Source organism: Haliaeetus albicilla, chromosome 8 (assembly GCF_947461875.1).
Source record: "Haliaeetus albicilla chromosome 8, bHalAlb1.1, whole genome shotgun sequence".
NCBI lineage: Eukaryota > Metazoa > Chordata > Aves > Accipitriformes > Accipitridae > Haliaeetus > Haliaeetus albicilla.
Genome location: NC_091490.1, coordinates 10,294,310 through 10,315,181, shown reverse-complemented (window position 1 = coordinate 10,315,181; position 20,872 = coordinate 10,294,310). Strand labels below are relative to the sequence as shown.

Below are 20,872 nucleotides of genomic sequence, written 5' to 3'. Positions count from 1 at the left end.
TCCCGGCCCCGCCGTTCCGCCCCCACCGTTCCGCCCCCGGAATGAAACGGCCGGAGGCGCACACCGAAGACCAACTTTTATTGAGAGAAATTAAAAGTCGCGTTACATGATAAAAAGCGCGGCGTGCCGTAGCTCAAAGCCAGCGGAGCAGAGAAGGGCGAGGCCCGCCCAGCACAGCGCGGCTTCGCTCCCCGTGAAGGCCAGTAACTGCGCTGAAAGATACACGGTGGTCCCTACACAGGAGTCGCCCTAAAAAACCACAAACACGGCCTGAAAACGAACACAAGAATTCACGGCCTAACGGCGAGTCCCAGCGGCGCATCGCCCCGCTCCCGCTGCGGCCCCGACTCCTCACCCTCACCCTTCCACTCCTTCCCACCTCAGACATGGCTCTTCCCTCTAGGACTCGCCACCCAAAGCAGCCCCCAGGCCCCTCAGCCTGGGTTTCAACAGCCCCTCTGGAAACCTGCCGTCCGTAGGGACGAGCTACAGCAGGCAGCAGATCCGGACCAGGGTCATTTATTACACCCACGGCTTTTATGCCCCCTACCACCTGCAGCGTGATTAAAACGCGGGGGAGGAAGCCTACGACCCCCAGCACCGGGGCTTTGGAAAGCATGCGGGATGGAGACCAGTGGCGCAGCAGAAAACTTGCGGGGATGGGAGCAGCTGGCTGGGACCAGTGCTCCCCGCCTGCAGCACAGCGCTACCAGCTACCCTAGGCCAAACAAAAGCGACCACTGTACTCGGGAATGATCGGATTTTGTTAACTTGATAGCACAAGTCCATCCTACAACTGCAGTGACTACAGCAATTAGCGATCGGCTATGCTCTTGACATGCAAATTAAGCAGCACCACTGGACAGCTGTGCCCCTGTGCCGATTACTGACCAGCTCGGCTCCTTGGCCACAGGCAGAGGACACGGGTGGCTGGAGCAGCACACGCTGTCCCTAGCTGGCAGTTTCACTACTGCTGTTGAAGAGCCTTCTGTAAGTAAAGCAGACTGCAACGAAACAAAACACTAATAGATTCACCTGGCGATACAATAATCCCTTAAATTTTAAGGTAAGTTGAATTCCATACAAATCAAACTTCCAAAAATATTTTGCAAACTCTGGCATATGGCTATGATACAGTATGTACAAATAAAATACCAGAATGGTTACATTTTATTGCTAGGTTTTTTTTATTTGGTTAAGGAATTTTACAGTAGTGTATAAAAGGGCATGGGAAGTGGCAAGAAGCAAATGTTGGCTTCTTGTCCTCTTAAAAGCCAAGGTTGGTTGGTTTTGTTTTGTTTTTAAAATACTGTGTTTTCAAACATCACATCAAAAGCATTTCCGTATTGGGTCACGTCTGCATTACCCAAACAGGATAGAAGAGCAACAATGAAAGAAGCCTAGGCAGTGGGCAACAGGGTTCCATTTTGTACATTCCTTCACTGATTCATACTCCCAGAATACAATCATCCATAAAACATCCAGTCTAAAGTCAACAATTACGAACAGACTTCCACATAAATTGATGTTTCAGCAAGGTGGGCAACTTCAATTCACTAATCATGCAAAAAACTCTCAACAAGATCAGTGATATTTGTGAGCAAAATCATCCAACTTGGCCCTGATCTAGCCTGCAAGAGAATTCCTTCTGCAAAAGTGATTTTCTATGTTCCAGAAGGTTATAAACACAGCCTGTGTTTAGATCCACTGGTATAAACAAACCTTTAAGCTCCTCTCTAGTAAGGAAACCTCACTTACAAAGCATCAGTAGAGAATGCCAATACAATTGCATACTCTTATGCTGCTTTTTACATCCTTCTGTTGGCAAGAACACAAAAGGTAAAGGTGCCAAGAAGTGATCACGTTCACATTAGTCAAGCCCACAAGTCTACTCTGGGCCTTCTCCACCCGCTCACGCTCCTAGTAACCAGAAGCTTTACTTGGGACACTTCATCAGTGACCCAAACAACAGTAGATGGAAGAAACCGGCAGCATCAGCAACCCTGTTCAAAAGATCTCCAGTCACCAAGACCATCAGCACACTGCTGATTGTACCCAAGGCATGAACTATTCAGATGCTACTCAGTAGGCTGCATTGAATAACTTTAACAGATGTTTAAGAGGTAAAAGTCTACAATAGTTTCTTTTTTTGAAAAACAGAAAGGCTCATCTCACAAAATGTAACCTGGATGCAATACAGCAAAGCTAAAAGAATGCTGAAGTGAAAACCCAAGCACTTGGTAGGTAATTGCTCCTGTAGGCTTATGATATAAAAACACTTTCAACTCTTCCCTCTAAAAATAAATCCTGCTATATAGATGGGCATGATTTACCACTCCTGTTTTCCTCTGACTGAGTCCAAACTCATTCATGGATATACTTAGTCAAAATTAGAAGTTTAGCCGAAGCTCTTAACCATCCCTTTTAGGCTCAGCCTCTCATTGTAAACAGCTTATTACCAACACATCTCCTGACACAAACTTCCCCTTAAATATGCATAATTTACTCTGTCTCAAATATTTACAAGCAGAAGCAGCCCACCTTTACAAGACAGATTTCCTTCTGCTCTACATAAAGTGCAGCTCTCTAATTTAAGGCAAATTTCAGTGAAATATAAAACCATAGTTTTATTTTAGTATGTACACATTTTAAATTAAAAACAAGAAGTCCCTTGAAAGGGAAACAATGAGGGGAAAATGTTTCCAACTTTGGGAATTTTCTGGATTTTAACACAGTCCCAATATTATGTCCTATGAACATATAAATTTGCAAATTTCTTTTCAATAAATGCAAATGAAAAAAGAGGTGGCAATGTGTACAGTAATTTAGCTCCAAAGATCAGTAAAACACTGGAAAAGTGCAGACATAGTTTTTCATGTCCCGTAGTTTCCTTTAGCTACAGTAGCATCCATTGATATCACATTTCTAAATATATATCCTATACACCTAATGCTAATCTCAGTTCTTGTAATGAGTATTTCTCATCTCCATCTGTGTCAAATTTCTTAAAGCTCTGTGACTCTTGGGCTGTAGAGCCAAGCAGCTTTTGAAGATCTTCATATGATAGTTTTCCACCAGTATCTTCAGTTGCTTTTTCAAACAAATTCTGAAGATCTGCAAAGAGAACAAGGATTGAAAAGTAGTTCCTTTAATTACACAGGAATATCCTATAAGCTGCTCCTCCAGTTTTACTGCACTATGTCTTACTACCTAGTAATTAAATAAAGCTTCCCCAAGTACATAGTTTGCCTTCTGCGTTGTCGCAAGCTGTCAGTAACAGTTTAGGAGAAAAAAGCACTAACATTTCTGGATTAAATTACATCAAATCTGAAAAAAGTAATCCCTATTTCTGGCCACAACTAATAACCCATTCTACAGCCACTAACTGCATACAGATGCAGTTATCCTCCACAAAAGCAAGCTCTGAATGACTGTTGCTATACCAACAGCACAGATGATATAAAGGGAAAAGTGTCTATTCATTTCCTGATGCAAAGCATTGCCCTTTCAGTAGCTGAAAAGACTGAACAGCAAGATCCAGAAACCATTCATTTGAGCAGGCAGTATTCTCTTAAAAAAAAATATATAAAGAAAAAGAAACACAAAACATACACACTCACACCTACTTCATTTTCCTTCAGCACCCTAATTCTGCCCTTGACTTCCCTCCCAATCTCTGGGGCACTTGGTATAATACTTTGGCACTCAAAACAATTATAATTCACTTATAATGCACGCTCCTGTTTAAATCCCAGTTTCTTTTCTTTTACATGCTATTCTTTTCTTTTCGTTTTTTTTTTAATTACCTTTTTTTTTTTTAAAGTCCATAGTTGTGAAGCTTTTAAAATTGACCTAATTTTTCCAAGAATGCCCAGACACACTATAATATAATAATTCCATTTATACTTTTCATCTCCTAAAGATTTGCATGAAATATTCAGAAAAAGAAAAGGTCAGCCTAGAAAGGACATACCTCTGATGCTGGAAATTCCTGGTAAGGACAGATGTCTCAGCTGTCCATTACTCTCTGTGATGTCATCAGCTGACCTTGAAGCCAGCCTTGAAAGGTCTGTGGGCTTTGCTGTAGTACTCAGACTACTTTCAACTGTTATAAAACAATTTCTGTTAGTCTTACTAATTCCACAGAATTACAGTTAGCAGAAAAAAAATTCCGATAAAACTAATGAATTTTTAGATTTTTTTTTTCATTACAGATGCTATATAGCATAAGAATGCCGCAAAATCGTTTCAGAATACAGCAGTGTTGCCCCTTTTATCAATAACTGGAAGAACAGAAGGAAGGAAACTTGGTTTTGGACAGTTATGCAGCTTTAATCGTTCATACTGTACTAGATGTGTATTTGTAAACCCCATAGAAAGAATGTCTTGGAAGTGCTTTCTACTTCCCAGTCTGAAAGTGCTGAATAATCTTTATTAACAAAATTACATCTGCCCACCTGGGTTGTTTTCACCTTGTCAATGCAGGTATCTATCTTCCCCAACAGCAAGGTCTAAACTTCCCAGTTGCTGCTTAGCAAATTAACAGCAAGCACAGTTCTACTGTAATGAAGTATTTCAAATCTTATCTTCAGCCCTAACTGAACAGCAAAAGTGCAGAACTGAGACAAGTCAAAAGACATGCAGACCTTTCCTCTATGTTACACTTGGATTTTTTGAAAAAGCAAAAATAGATGTTACTGGGTATAAATTTCTACAGGTATGCCTTTAAATACAAGCTATTGATGCATGTGAATCCTGCTATACACATGGAAAGTCACCTTCAAACTTTTGTAGTCATACATAGTTTTCTGTTTTAGAGCCATCAGTTTCCTACCACTTTAACTGAAATAATCTTCACCAAAATCTTAAGGAACAGTCTAAATTATCCACCTTCATTAGTTATTCTTTGAATTAGACAGGGGACCTTCACATTAGGGATAACTATTTTAACACATTCTTACCATTCTTTGATGTCTCAATGGGTTTGTCATTTTCTGGCTTGCCTGTGAGAGCACTGATCAGCTGAAGCTTCTCTTTTAGTTTTGATACCTGAGAATCTCTAGGTCCTGTTTCCTGCATATGTAGAAAAAAAAAATTCTTAAAAAGCACCCCATCAGCAGACAGAGAAGATCAGGAAAAGAAGTAACTTAAACTACGTAAGTACTTTTGTGTGACTTGGAGGTCTCCAGGCTGATCCAAGTTTAAAAGTGATAAACAAGATTTTAAAAGTTAAAAAAAAACCCCAAAACACCAACCAAACAAAAAACAACAACAACAAACCACTATGGAAAGATGTAAGGAATAAATTCACATGGCCTGTAAAAAACCAATAGAATCAGTACCTCAACCTGAAAAGCAGGCAACTATTCAACTATTTTGCAGACACCAATTTAAAAAAAAAATGTGACATTTCTGTATTTCTTAGATAAATGAGCAAGACTCTGAAAAATTGTAATATAATCATACTTGGCATGAACGTTTATACATAGAATTGCACAACTGTTTCAAATGTTTGTCTGCAGAACTGACTACCTTAGTGCAGGAGTCACTATATCTCTGTCAAAGTAAAACCATCACATTTTTCAGTCTGGAGCTCCTTTGCCCTCTTTATGAGTAGGTTCCAGCTGATAGGTTGAGTTCACATCAATCCAAGCCTGGAACTGACAGTGTAGCCACTTCACCCACCTGCCTTCATTCCAGAAGATGGAAACTAACCTCAACAACGCCGCCTCTTATCCCCAGCCCACAATTTGGCCATTCAGTTAGTCTGTTAAACTCGCTTGCAGCCAGCCATCAGATCATTACCGAAATGCAGCTTTCATTAATTCCTAGATTCCACTGGTGCAAAGTTTCTCTAAGTCAACCCAAGAAAGTTTTTAAACCTGGATAAATACCGTAACCACATTTGTGGTGTGAACCCACAACAGTTGGGCTAGCTTTGCTGAGAGCATGGCAATGGGTACTCAAATGAGCTGGCTGCCAGAGCCCCCTGTTCCACTGGACCACGGTCTGAACCTTCCAAAATTCTTTCAGCTGCATGGAAGGATACTGCAGCAGCTCTGCTATGATATCCCATACATAGTCAGAATGGCAAGACTTTAATCTATTCCAACTTTTCTTCCATCCTAATTGACTTCCTGTCCTCAAAATGGGGTGGATAAGCTGTCCTTCTACTCTGGACTTTCAAAAGAAACTAGATTAGCCTGCTTGTAGATCTTTCCTCAATTAAGTCTCATTTAAAACATAATTATGAAGAGAATGGCTCTACTATTTCAGTGTAATTTGTGTTTCCTTACTTTACCTTCAGTTCTTTATTTGAATGAGTTTCATTATCTAGTTGATCTTCATTTTCTACTTTTAGAGAGGTAGTTGCATCATTCGCCTACAGGAAAAATGGAGGGGGGCTGAGTTTATTCATGTGCTTATTATTTTCTACAATAGAGTTTCTTTCCTTCAAATTCGGCAGGCATGAAGCAGGAAAAAAACAGAACAAATACATTCTAGAATAAACATGAAGACAGTGGCTTATGTAATCTACCACAGCAACGTCAGCATGTTCCTTATTGCTAAACATACAGAACACGTTCTCAGAGACTGGGCCCAGTATGGCATACAGAAAGCAATGGAAGGATTTACAAACATATTTAGTATTAATTTTTTTTTTTTTTTTAGCTTTTTTTTGTTAGCATTTAAGCACCACTGAACAATCCAGAGGCCCACCTAGCTTCTCAGTGGTCTTAACAGATCTGTGTCAGAGTGCCTTCCCAAAACATAGTTAAAGAGGTTTGTGAACCCTGCCCCATTAAGCAGTCACCCAAGTCTTAAACATCAGAGTGTTTTGGATATTTTTCTGTAGATTCTGTAGGGAAGAAATGACTACTTCAGAGATACTCTTAACGTTGGTTACCTGTTCAGAAATGTGGAACAAATTCCAGCCTTTTAAAATTAAATCCTAAGTGTCTCAAGTTTCACTCTGACATTTTCCTCAGTTAGGTTTGAAAAGCTCTATCTGTAGTATATACAAAGTATTGAAACTACTAGCCTGAGTAGACACCCTTAGTCATCAAATACTTACCACATTGGTAGACAAGTTCTCTCTTTTGTCCAGATTATTCACAGCAAGGGGAGAGTTTTCTAACAGCATAACCCTCCGGCTAAGGTTACCAATGGCTGAATCCACATTTAGAAGCTTGATGTCATTCAACTTTTGGTACACCACTACAGTATTATTTAGCTCTTCCAAAGCTGCATGCAGTGACTGGCTTTCCTGAAATATAAAACCAGCACATCAGTTTACTCAACCTCTGCAGTGCTCTTGCTATTAACAACATGGTGACTGACCCAATTTAACCGGGCAGACTTCAGACTGGCTCTCCACCGACACCACTGAAAACATCCAACTGGAAGCTTCCAGAAAGTTATTCCAGCTTTCAAAGTCTGAAACTGAAATTCTTCCTCAGGACTAACCTCTTTGTTGCTAATGTAATCACTTCAGCTGTGCCAGCAAACACAGAAAGCCTATTCATCTAATTTTCCAGGGGCAAGCTTAGTAACCACACCAACTATTTTTCCCAAGAAAGCATGTACTAGGGATATTTATACACAAGATTCATTTTTGAGGAAGATATCGACTGTATTAAGTGTAAATAAATGCAGTCATTCCATTCCAACCCATTCAGCTAAACACCCACACATTATCCTTTTTTTTTTTTTTTTTGGTTGCTGAATCCCTGCTTTCCATACTTCATTATATTGAGGGTGACTCAACACATGCCACTCCCAAATTTGATCAGATTGGCAAGTACCTGCCATAAAATCCATTCCATAAAAAGCCTTTAACTCATTTCCACTTACATGAGCAAAGTACACCTATAATTTGTTAGATATTAATTTCAGCCTTTTTACTCCTCACCCAGTTAGAGCACAAAAAGAAGTACTCTCAGACCAGGGTACTTCCCTGTTTGCACATACACAGGAAGAAACCACAGCAAAGTTACTTGTATTTTGTTCTGAAAGATGCTATCTGTATTGTCATGATAAAAAATGTACTTTTTTTGTACAATACAGTACCGCAAAACACACAAAAAAGCTACATACCAGTGATAATTGTAACAATATTCCCCGTGCAAGGAAGAAAAATACCTTTTTGCAATTTTCGGTCTGATTTCTCTCAGTCCATGGCACAATAGTGGAAGGAAGTGAAGGTATCTGTTTTAATTCCTTCTAAGGAAAGAAGCAGAAAATTACGTTACCAAAAGCTTGTAAAAAAATACTAAGCTTTTAATAACTGGCAGGCTGTAGCCAAGGATGTTTTGCAACAACTATAGTCACTCATGTCTGTTGGGCATGCAGTATTTTAACTAGGCTAATACAGAGTTTTCTCCTTCAAACACCTAAGGTCCAAATTTATTTTAATTAAACCCTTGTAATTAGTGCTTCTCCCTTTAATGAAGTATTATGATACAAATTTCACTGCTACCATACACACTGCTACCATACACACTGCCATATCTGCAATGTTTTCGTAGCACCCACTGGCTGAATCAGGTTTGATAATGTGCCTAATCTAAATTTTATCTGCAAGTATTCCTATTAAAGTAATGCTATATTGCAGTTTAGCTGAAAAACTTTAATTATTGGCTCAATTTTTTAACCCCAAGTGAGAGGTCAGTATAAATACAGTGAGTAGTTGCTGGTAAAGATGGCCAGTAATTTCATCCTTATATGCATCCTTAATTCAACCAACAAACTATCTCAATGCTTCCACCATCCCCAATCCTAAGACAGTGCTGACAGCTACCATAAGCAGTACCCTGCATCACACAGAAGCAGAGATTCCCAAGGCTCCACATCTGTGTAGTAGGAAGCAAAAATCTGCAGTGTAGCAGGCACCAACAATTCTGGCTCCAGAGAAATACATACTCGGTATCATACAGGAGGTGCCACACAAGGATTAGAAGATTAGCTCATTAATGTACCAACCAGCACCTACTGAAACTTCAAAAGTATTTTGAAGACATAAGGCAGAACTCCACACAGTTCTTAAACTTGCTTCATATTAGGCAGGTAACTGTTAAAACGCAATGTTAAATCAGTACATTTTCTTACCACATCATTCTGGAGTATTTCTATGGATTTCTTGTATTCTTCAATGGCTGTCTGTATATTTTCAACATCATGAGAAACACTGGTAAGCGTGCTGCCTATGTTTGCTACAGTCTGGAATAAAGAAGATGACAAAAATCTCAGCCTTGCTCAAACTGCACAGTCTCAAAGTTTCAATCTGCTCAACACAGTGTTTTGTTAGTGAAACTACAGGCAGACTGCCACAAAAATATGCACATGAATTTGAAGTATTCAGAACTTTCTTTGCAGACAAAACTGTGAATTATACCCATCGCATCTCCAGGCCAATAAACAAAGACACACTCTACACTATGACAACTTAAGCTAGATAACCAAAATTACAGGTTTGCTGCTCCCACTCCGAAAACAATACAAGTGTTCTGGCATTAATTAAAAAAAAAAAATCCTGACATGAAGACATCTTACCTCCTCTCTCTACATGGAGTATTTGTATTGAATACAAGGATGCTGACATCACTGATTTATCCTGCCTTAATTGTCTTTCAGGGCTATGCATCACATGCGGCAAAACTAGTCTGCCAAAGGTTGCAGATTTTCAAGAAAGCATTGCCTTTTTTAAAATGAAAGAATAGCTCTGAAGAATCAGGAAACCCCCTGTGAATTCTGCAGGTACAGTCAGCCCGCTCTCCGACTACTCCCGTCTCATCCTTCCCTTGTCTTCATGCCCAACTCTAACTTTAGAAAGTAACTATTCTGTAAAGCTGCACTGGTGTTTTAGCAGCTGACAGCATAGCACCTAGAGTCAGATTGTTAGCTAGGACATGCACAAACACTAGTGGAAGTTACAGTAATGAGACAGACCATGCCCCTATGCTTCTCATTCCATTTTAAATACTTTCTTTGATCATTAAAACAAACAGAACCCATCTAAAAATCCCCTTTTCCTACGACTCTGTTATGTTCATAAGCTCTTAAGGCACTGAAGTGACCCTCTAGCTATCCAGACTATATTCAAATGATAGCCACACGAATCTTCCTCCGGCTCTTCAGTTTGCAAGTCTGAACACAGGTTCAGAAAACAATCTCTCCACCCTGGAGGACCTCAGGATACCTTTAGCACCTTTCATGAGCCTGAACAAAAGCCGCTGTCCAAGAGGAACCCCTTCAGTAGTCCTTCAGGACTAACACCAGCAGGCAGCTCCCCATTTTCAGGAACAGTGCCTACAGGGAAAAAGGCTTAAGAAACCAAAATCCTATTCTAAGTAGAGCAGCCTTTTCACAGAATCACTTAGGTTGGAAAGGACCTTTACGTTCATTGAGTCCAACTGTTAACCTAATGCTGCCAAGTCCGCCCCTAAACCATGTCTCTACACATCCACACATCTTTTAAATACCTCTAGGGATGGTGACTCAACCACTTTCCCAGGAAGCTTGTTCCAATGCTTGACAACCCTTTTGGTGAAGAAGTTTTTCCTAATATCCAATCTAAACCTCCCCTGGTTCAACTTGAGGCCATTTCCTCTTGTCCTATCACTTGTTACTTGGGAGAAGAGAACGATACTCACCTCGCTACAACCTCCTTTCAGGCAGTTGTAGAGGGCGATAAGGTCTCCCTTCAGCCTCCTTTTCTCCAGACTAAACAACCCCAGTTCCCTCAGCTGCTCTTCATAGGACTTATTCTCTAGACCCTTCACCAGCTTCGTTGCCCTTCTTTGGACATGCTCCAGCACCTCAATGTCTTTCCTGTAGAGAGGGGCCCAAAACTGAACACAGGACTCGAGGTGCAGCCTCACCAGTGCCGAGTACAGGGGGACAATCCTTTCCCTAGTGCTGCTGGCCACACCATTTCTGATACAGACCAGGATGCCGTTGGCCTTCTTGGCCACCTGGGCACACTGCTGGCCCATATTTAGCCGGCTGTCAACCCCAGGTCCTTTTCCACCGGGCAGCTTTCCAGCCACTCTTCCCCAAACCTGTAGCGCTGCATGGGGTTGCTGTGACCCAAGTGCAGGACCCAGCACTTGGCCTTGTTGAACCTCATACAATTGGCCTCGGCCCATTGATGCAGCCTGTCCAGATCCCTCTGTGGAGCCTGCATTCCCTCAAGCAGATCAACCCTCCCTCCCAACTTGGTGTAGTCTGCAAACTTACTGAGGGTGCACTCCATCCCCTCATCCAGAACATTGATAAAGATACTAAACAGAACTGGCCCCAGTACTGAGCCCTGGGGAACACCACTTGTGACCGGCTGCCAACTGGATTTAACTCCATTCACCACAACTCTCTGGGCCTGGTCACCCAGCCATTTTTTTACCTAGCAAAGAGTACACCCACCCAAGCCATGACCAGCCAGTTTCTCCAGGAGAATACTGTGGGAAACAGTGTCAAAGGCTTTACTGAAGTCGAGGCAGACAACATCCACAGCTTTTCCCTCATCCACTAAGCGGGTCACCTTGTCATAGAAGGAGATCAGGTTAGTCAAGCAGGACCTGCCTTTCGTAAACCCATGTTGGCTGGGCCTCATCACCTGGTTGTCCTGTATGTGCCGTGCGAGGGCACTCAAGATAACGTGCTCCATAACCTTCCCCAGCACTGAGGTCAGACCAACAGGCCTGTAGTTCCCCAGATCCTCCTCCCAGCCCTTCTTGTAGATGGGCGTCACATTTGCTAACCTCCAGTCAACTGGGACCTCCCTGGTTAGCCAGGACTGCTGCTAGATGGTTTCCTCCAAGAAAGGCAGGTAATTCCAAAGACAGCTCGATGCAAAGGACAATTGAGCACAAGATTTTTCACCAGGCCTATCAAAAGCCACGCTACCCACCTACAGCCACTGAAGTTCTGCTGTGTGACAGGAGGTAGTGCGGCATGCACACAGAGGTCAAAAAGAAGTCCAAGTCTTGAAACCTATTGCTTTCCATTAGCATGACACTTACAAACCATTAAAACTATTGTATTTAAACCTCTGAATAGTTTTTCTATACTCAACACCTTGCAATATACCTCCTGGAAGGATTCCAGGTCTGTTTTTATTATATCAACCTTCTAAAACATAAATGCAAGCAAGATGGCATCAAGAGAGCAGTGGAAACAGATGCCACATCTAACACCTTACTTAGACTCAACAGCAGAGACTGGAAAGAACTCAAGAGTTCCCAAGATCTTTGATTTTCACAAAATGTGACCAAGGATGGACTTATTTCAACATGAAAAAGCCTTGCTGTTCAGGAGATCACTGCAAGCTGAAACCTGTTGACACTAACACTTTGTCCTGACAGTACTGAAGGCAGAAAGATGACAACAAGGTTTTTATATATATAAAAATCACACATATAATATAGATTTTTATATATATACAAAAATAAAGTAGGTGCGGGTTCCAGACTAGGTACTGCCTTAAGACTTACTTCTGATACGACACAGTGCAAATCCAGCATGCTCATAACAGCAAATTAGAAGCTTAGGAAATAGCTTCGTACTCCTCCCAGAAGAAGAAATCCTGTCAGCCTGATCAGCCAAACCACGCTAATTGCTTTGCATATGACTAGCTTGTTGATTATACATTAATTTTGTAGGGATAGGAAATGAGAAGTGGAAGCCCATAAAAGCTACAAAGACTGGACTGACATTAGGTGTTAGCCCAATATAAATATTTATTGCTAAATAAACAGAACTGCCATGGAAGAGCCGGGGAAGTTTCAACAAGCCATTCTTTTTACCAAAATAAACAGGACAGTTCTTTGGTAAAGAATGCTCAGCTAAGGCACACAGTAAGACACTGTATTAACAGAATTCACTTTAGAAGTAACCTTGTGTCACCCACCTTTCAAGCGATCGTCAGAAAACCATCCCAGTACAATTCATGTTTTGCTGTGTGTGTACTGAACACCAAGAAAGCTCCCATGCTAATGTTCCAGGCCCACTGCTCCCAAGTTAGACCCCTACCTGCCTCAAGACTCTAAATGCAGAGCCAGATGTAGAACTATATGCTGCTGAAGATGAGGAAGTTTTCCAGAAAGCAATCCATTTTCTTTTCCAATTAAAAAAGTTAAACAAACCACCTATTGCAAGCAGAGTTGTAAAACTGCAGACAGACTTTTTGCAAGTGTCTTAAATGATATTAAGATTAGCAGCCTGAGGGAAAGCAACCAGAAAGATGAGGTCCAAGGTAAAGAAGTGACAACACAATACAAAGAAATGAATCTCCAGAAAGGGCCAAACAAGGCCTTCAAATTTTCTACCTGCCATACGTTATCGTAGGACCATACAATATCAAGTACATGAAGTCCGATTTAAAAACAAGAGAAGCAAATATTCCTCACATGCAATTCAGGTAACTCCTGTTGTCACTGCTGTTCCCAAGAGCCCAGTTGCAGCTTAGCAGCACAGAATGCATTTAGCAATAGCCACATTTACAGTACTTGCCTTCTGAAGTTTCTCTACTGTGAGAGGAAGAGAAATCAGATCAGAAGCAGACTTTATGTTGTTTTTGAGATGATTTACTGTTGAGGTTAATAGTGATATCTAAAACCAAAGAGGAATATTTAGAATTAGTCAACATAATCCTGATTCTGACCTTCCCCAGTATTATGACTTAATTCATAACATTAAAACATAAGGCAAGACAAAATTATGTATGTACACACATACAAAACATCCCTGTCTCTAGTTTAGACATCCTGCCTAGGCTACATTAAAAATATTCTGCCTATTGCAACAGAAGATTTTTTTTTTTTTTAACTGAAAGCCATAGAAGCCCCTTCTTTTCAATAAGGCACCCTCTGCCCATTTTACATTCATCCCCTTAGAGAGAGGCTGTTGCCCATGAAAAGATTTTAAAAAATTGTGCAACAAGCCCTTACGCGTAAGGAACAGTCATCCACTCCTGTATTTAGCAATCAAACCCGCCTGGCAAAACCCAGCAAAACCATACAACTTCTCTAGTTGAGTGACAGGCAAAGAAGTTGCATGTATCACCCAAACCTTCTGCTACAGAAATGGAAGAGTGACAATCTAGGTACAGCAGGTTAGCTCAATTTCTGTCAACTGTTTGACCCAGACAGCATTGAAAATGGGTCTTCGAGATTACTTATTCATTCCAACTACATGCTAGTCATTAACTGCTAACACCATCACTTTAAGATCAATTTGTAGCCATCAGTAGTCAAAACAAAGAAAAGTAATTTCTTCCCACATTTGACAACACAAAAGTAGAGCAGATAAAACCCACTTTCTTCTGGTTATTAAAAAAAAAAAAAGTTGTTTCACAAGCTGAGGAAATGGGCAAGATCCTAATTTTACATTAGGCCCATGCTGATCAGCTGGAGTGCAGAGTCTCTGGTTCCACAGCTGTGAATATTGGCTGAAATAACTCCCAGCAGCACATCCCAACAATTCATAGAAAAAATCCAGTAACTAAATTTTGATTCCCAGAAGAGCTGGCTCAGACTGTAACCAGACCCTGCAGTAACTTGAGGGCCTGCAAGAACCATGTGCAAGTATCTTTAACATCCAGGTGCAGATGACAGCATTTTAAAAGTTTAATGAAGCACCTAAAGATCAGTGGATAATGCATACTGTCAGATGCTAAAGAAAGCAAGTCAAATTTTCAAACATATTTATATGCCTCATTAAGCACTTAACCACTGCATGGGACTGAAGAAAAACCAATCTGAGCAGGAACCTCAGTACTCATAAAAATTAAACCCAAAGCACCAGTGTCAAGGAGGGTTTCCCACACATACCTCTTGATACCACTAAATGTGAGCAGCTCTGAACTTTTACCCTCAGAGGCAAGAATTTCAATAACAGCCTTGCTGGATGCTTTGTTTGAAGCCTGAGTTAATACAGCAGCTGAGGAAACAGCTTTCTGTTAAGTGGCTTAGTTCTAGTCGCATAAACAGAGCTAAGATTTACACCAGCTCAGATTCCAAGTGTGTATTAGCAGATTTTATATTCACAAGACACCAGTACTTCATTTGTAGCAACATGAACTCGTAGTGATTCAGGTAACTCTTCTCATGCTTATGAAACGTTTGCAGACGCTCTGAGAAATTTGAAATGTCAAATCTCTCATCATAAGCATCACAATTATTTAGCAGGAAAATTAAGAACTGCACAGTTCTCAGGCTCTTTCAAGTTCTGCCTGAAGTCTTTCTACCAGTTGCATAATTTCTCCTCTTTGCAATCACTCTCCAGTCCAACCAGATCCTCAAACTTTTTTTGCTTGTTTAATAATGCGGCTTATATTCCATTTTAACTTTAAAAATAAAAGTTTAGCATATGGTCAGAGAAGTCCTTAGCTAAAAGCTCAGCACTGCACTTGAAATTAATTTCTGTAAAAATAAATTTGAATGGAATATTTTATTATTTTTCAAAACCAAGCACTGATCCCTCTCACCTGTTTATTGATCTCTGTGATATTTATCCAAATTTTATTTAGCCCCAGTTCTCCAGTCTCAATTTGTTCTAGTTGCTTTTGCTTCTGCACCAAATCTTCATTCAGTTTAGGAATTTCTTGGAATGATGTCTTCTGATTAGATTCCACTAAAAAAAAAAAAAAGAAAAAATAATTACATGTGTTTTAAAAAAAACCCAAAAGTCTGGGTAAACAACATTGAAACGCAGAAAACAAATTACAAGCAGCAACATCTACAGCAGTGAAAGAAGGCAGTAACAGTTTCTACATATGGCTTTACTGCCAATTCAGAATTAAGCATTTGTTCAGAATGACAGCTCTTTTTTGTTTTAAGAGGACTAATGTCTACAAAGAGAACCCAGAGAGACCATACTAAATTTAACACTTTGCAATAGTACTGTCATTCTGGCTAAGCCTCAGCAGGTCTTTATTTAGTGCAGTTATTTTGCATTACTTTCACAGAGGAACATGAAATAGTAATGGGACTGTGAATAAGAACTGCCAACAGTACCAGGGCAAAGGAGGTATGTGAAATGAACCTCAGTGCCCTTTTCAAGACTGCAAAGGGGCTGCTGACGATGAAGTGAATTCCAAAGAGTTTAACATGATTACAGTTGTTCCGTGTGACAGAAGGACAACGAAAAAAAATGTATAAGCTTACACACTAACATCTGTTGGTAAACAAATCAGTAAACAAGGCCCTTGGAAATAAAGTCAGTTTTTACTGCAATTAATACTACAGGAAGGGGGAAACACGCAGTTCAAACCAATTCAAGTGAGCCTCAGAAATGCAGCTCTTCCAGGTCTGCAGTGACTAAGCTGTTTAGCTGCAAGCACTATTAGGCAATCCTAAATCCCTAGGTCTGGGAAACAAATAAACAAAGGTTTTGAGATGGAGACGACAGAGTTCTCCAAAACCTGCACCTCCACCCTGTAACACAGCACTAGATGGCTCCACAACAAACTGCCATCATTCAGACCAGACTTCCAAGAGCAGTGGGATCTACGTGGTACACTGCTGGCAGCTCCCAGAACAAATTTCCATGGGTGACCCATCTGGTTAAAAGCGGAAACCTTCAGGAACACTTCATGCCTGTGGAGTGCTTGCCCCAATACACACAGCTGGAAAGCCATGCATCTTCAAAAAAAACACTTTGCTTTTCTTGAAGCGAGTCCTAAAAGTCATTTCTAGGTACAGAGGAGCCTGCATTGATCACCCAAGATCCAAACAGCACTTTTGGTTCAGTAAGACCGCGAAAGGTGTATTTTAGCCAAAACAGACTGAGAGCTAATTGTCCGTTTGACACAAGTAGTTCTCACTGAATCTGATGTTTCAGAGGCTCTTGCAGACAAATTATTTTGTTTTGCCACTCTGTGTACAGCGAGACCCCACTTAAGGGTTTTTTGCAGTGCTAGGAAGGTTAAGTACTATGAGCATTCTTAGCATCATTACTAACAACTGAAGGGAAACACCACAATGACCTCCCCCTATCCCAAACATACTAGATGCAAAGGTATCTTACTTTTAAAAAGCACTCATACTATACTCAGTCTGTTCAAAGGATGGCAGAACATTAACAAACAAATACTGCCATGGGAATCCGCTCTTATGGGGAAAAAAATCTGGATGAAGATTCAGAGGAAGAAGGTTTGGTTTTTGGCAAAATTGCTGTAGGACAGACAGACCCGTGCCTTTGTTTCTCCACCCACCCACCCACCTCACCAAAGCACAATGTTACCTTTTGGAACCAGGTTATTCTTGCTGTCTGCTTTTTTTGTTGTTGTTTTTAATGCTGTGCCTCATTACAAGGCTCCCATCCAGCTTCTAGGCATGCTATTACAGTGGCAAGGAAATCTGAGACTATTTTATCACTAGACGAAGTATTAAATGCATGGTTTTTCTATCAGAGCTATTTAGGAGAAAACAAGCACTTATGTAATTGCCAGACAGTAAGCTCAGAGAAAACAACTGCTTTAACAAAGAGGTCTATGTAGAACAGGAATGATGAAACTTAACTACACCCAAGCCAACAGATGTTGTCATCGTGCAAAACTTTTACTGCCAGTACATACTTAAAGCAGACCAGTACATGAAGAGCAGCAGTCAGCTTACCCAGAACACAGGAACAGCTACTCCTGAGCTGTTCAGTACACTCACAGCTACAAAGCAGCACCTGTAACTGAAAGTATCCTCCATAACTAGCGGATGCCAGTTATGGCTGACTTTCAGAGTTCAGTATCAGTTAATATTAAAGGCACATCTATCAACAACACTTTCTCTCACTCCCACCAGCCAGCAGGTTCCACCTTGGCAGAGGACTCCCTGCCTTACAGCAGAGTTACACACCTGAACAGGAAGCCCTAAACACCAACAGCAAAGAATTTGTACACACATTTCCTCAATACCTCTTTTACCACAAGCAAATCAAGGCCTCTGCTTACCTCCAGCTCTAGCAGCCTGCTAATTTTTGAACTGATTTCACCAGCCTTATTTTTAAGGTCATCTTCATGTCCCAGGCACAAAAATTCTAAGATGAAGACCAAAGCAATGGGACAAAACCCACACTCAACAGCAGTGCGCCTCAGGCAAAACATAACTACCTAGCTTTCCTGAAGCAGCTAGAGACCACCTGAATGCTTAAGCTTCACTCTCTTCTGCTCCATTCACACAGATCCTCAGATTATCCTTGCCTTTTTCAATATACAGGATTTTAAACACGACTAAAATAAGGCACCAAAACATATCCTGTGTCCAGAGGTGAGGTATAGAGAACCGAGAGCATACATTACAGACAAATCTCACCATTTGTTATACCTCGGCACTACAGAAGTTATAATATTGAAATCCTAGATGGACAGGGAAAACCTGAGACCTACAAGCAAAATGCTTCATGTTAACTCCATACTTCAAAGTATTAAACATGATGTAACTCCACACCAACATGAAGAAAACAATGTAATACCGAAACAATATTCAAATTGCAGTAACACCACAGCAAACATTAGAGGTTTTTAAAAGAGCTCAAAACAAGAAGATTGTTTTCCATTAATTTTTTTAAGGAATGCATCAAAATCCCCTAGACTGTTTTACATATTAGGACTTCTTCTTTTTAAACAGGGGCTTCCTTTGGAAAAGAGCACTCCCAAGACCAAAGTCAGGAATTTTAGAAATGTACGTACAAGCAACTACAGGCCCACCTAATCCAGTGTCCCTGCTCCTCAGAAGGTATAGAGCAGGCAAGAATATGTAACATTTGCCTTACGGTCACCCAGCCTCCAAGTGGTTTTGGCCCACAGGACTCCTCAGTTTAGGGGCAGTTTTTCTATTCAGTACTTTCAGACTTTGAATAAGCAGGTAGGCAACTAAAGCTCTTCATACTGCCCAAAGCAAATGTGAAATAGAGTAGTTACGTTTATACTTACTAGTTCGAAACTTCTCCTTTATTGCATCCAGATCCTCCTTGAGAGCCACCTGCATCCAGACTAAGCCAACGCATGCTACCACACAAGCGGCAAGAATGACAAACGCACATAATGGGTAACAGAATTTGCAGCATCGTAGATAGTCTCCCCTGGATAAAACAAACATAACAGATTGTGAATATTCAATAATGCCTAGAAAAATTGTATTTTAAATGCTGTTCTATAAAAGTAAGGGACAGCACCAGAACAGTACACGCTTTGGCTGACAAGAGCTAACCAAGAGCTCTTCCAAGAATAAATAAGGCTCTACAGTGAGATCAGGGCTATTACTCTGTTCAGTTTATCCTCAGGAGGCACATCTAGCATATTTAAGAGCAGCTGTCAGGTTTCCCTTACTAAAATTTCCTGCTCTGCTCGCATAAACTTATGTTAGGAACATCTGCTTGATAGCTTGGAAGGCAGGCTTCAAGAGAGGGTATTACCATAATGTTATGACAAATACTTCTAAATTACCCTAAACTGCCAAAGCCTAAGTTTCTCCGTGACGTGCCTACTTTTAGTTATTCTTTGAGGGCCATTAATAACGCTGTTACCTAACCGAAAAGTTTATTTACTGGCAAAAAGCACATCACATCCACAAGAAGACCAGCCTGCGTCAGCTCGCAGGCGCAGGACTCTGCTGCGCCAAAACACGCACGGATAAACGCGCTCAACGTTTCAAGCGAGTGACCCCGAGCGGCTCTAAGGACTCCAGTCGCCGTGAGCACAGAACGGAAAAACCAGTAAGAAGAAAGCCAGAGGGCGGTTCAGATCCACTTCTACCCCCAGCCAGGCGACCTGTTGGGCCAGACGCACTCAGGGCGGCTCCAGGCCTGTCCTGGCAGCCCCCAGCGCCCCACAACCCCGAAGCGAGACCGGCGCTGAGGCGAGGGGCTCCCGCCGCGGCGGGCCCGGGGCCGGGGCCAGAGCCCCAGGCGGGCGGGTAGGACCGGGCCGGGGCCTCAGCGGCAGCCCCGGGGACTCACTTGCCGCAACGGCCCCGCGCCCCGGCGAACTCGTCCTCCTCGGAGCTGGACTCGGAGTCGGAGGCGGGCGGCTCGGTGCGCAGCAGCCGGTGGCCCGAGCCCTTCTTGGCGGGCTTCTTCCTGCGGCCGTCGGCGGCCAGGCCGATGAGGGCGTTCAGCTCCTTCCGCTTCTTCATCCTCTTGTGGGGCGGCAGCAGCAGCGGCGGCGGCGCGGCCGGCGGCTGGCTCCCGCCTCCCCCCTCCTCCTCCTCCTCTTCCTCCGCCGCCGCCGCCGCCGCCGCTGCTGCCGCCGCCAGCGCGCCCCGGCTCGCCAGCCTGCGGCCCGGCCGCGGCTACAGGCGCTCCGCGGGGCCGCGGCCGCTGCTCCCCGGCCGGCCCCGCGGCGGCACGCCCGGCCCCGCTGCTGCCGCCGCCGCCCGCCCCGCCCGCGCCATGGCTGCTCCCGGCCCCGCCGCGGCCCGGCCCCTCCACCTACCAGCAAGACGCGCTCCCATTGGGCGCCGCGGGGCCGCCCCGCTCGGGGCTTAAAGGCCCAGGCGCGCCCTCCGCGGGGGTCGGGGAAGGCGCGGAGGGTGCGCGGGTTCGAGTCCCGCTCCCGGCGGGTGGGACGGGCGGTGAAGGGGGCGGCTAGAAGGGCCGAGCGGAGGGGCGCGGCCCGGCCGGTGCCCCCCCCCCGCCCCCCCCGCCGCGGTTACCCTCCGTCCCCTCGCCCACCAGGCTCGGCGGAGGCCCTTGCTCCAGAGGACGGTGGCAGGGAAGCCGAGCTGCCTGCCCTCTGCCTGCCACAAAGCCGTGCCAGATCCCCAAGAACCCCATGCAAAGCAGCGATATTCCCAAATGCCGGTGGGATGGTTGTTACGCACCCTCACTCAGCCAGGCTCTTTTTGTTCGCTTGCTTTTTCCTTCCCTAAAAGCCCCGATC

General features: G+C 42.8%; 1 protein-coding gene across 2 annotated transcripts; it reads right to left on the bottom strand.

The window, feature by feature from the left end:
- Window positions 1-63: 63 nt before the first annotated feature.
- Window positions 64-20,382, bottom strand: EFCAB14 (EF-hand calcium binding domain 14). Of its 2 annotated transcripts, none has more exons than XM_069788805.1 (11): window positions 19,951-20,382; window positions 18,926-19,074; window positions 15,485-15,630; window positions 13,510-13,608; window positions 9,109-9,219; window positions 8,143-8,220; window positions 7,076-7,267; window positions 6,302-6,382; window positions 4,962-5,073; window positions 3,974-4,105; window positions 64-3,114 (listed from the first exon to the last, which is right to left on the bottom strand). In XM_069788805.1, exons 1-11 carry the CDS (start codon window positions 20,124-20,126, stop codon window positions 2,939-2,941), a joined length of 1,452 nt encoding a protein of 483 aa, XP_069644906.1. In that variant the 5' UTR covers window positions 20,127-20,382; the 3' UTR covers window positions 64-2,938. The 2 variants fall into 2 exon arrangements, with proteins under 2 accessions (XP_069644906.1, XP_069644905.1); XM_069788804.1 differs by having other exon boundaries at window positions 8,143-8,223; window positions 19,951-20,380.
- Between the last annotated feature and the right edge of the window lie 490 nt (window positions 20,383-20,872).

Bases quoted from the DNA above. Each gene is read 5' to 3' on its own strand.
- EFCAB14 (XM_069788804.1), bottom strand. From the start codon at position 20,126: ATGAAGAAGCGGAAGGAGCTGAACGCCCTCATCGGCCTGGCCGCCGAC. The intron at 15,631-18,925 runs GTAAGTATAAAC...TTTTTTTTTTAG, and splicing joins AAAGGAGAAGTTTCGAACTA to TGGAATCTAATCAGAAGACA. The intron at 13,609-15,484 runs GTGAGAGGGATC...CTTTGGTTTTAG, and splicing joins TCACAGAGATCAATAAACAG to ATATCACTATTAACCTCAAC.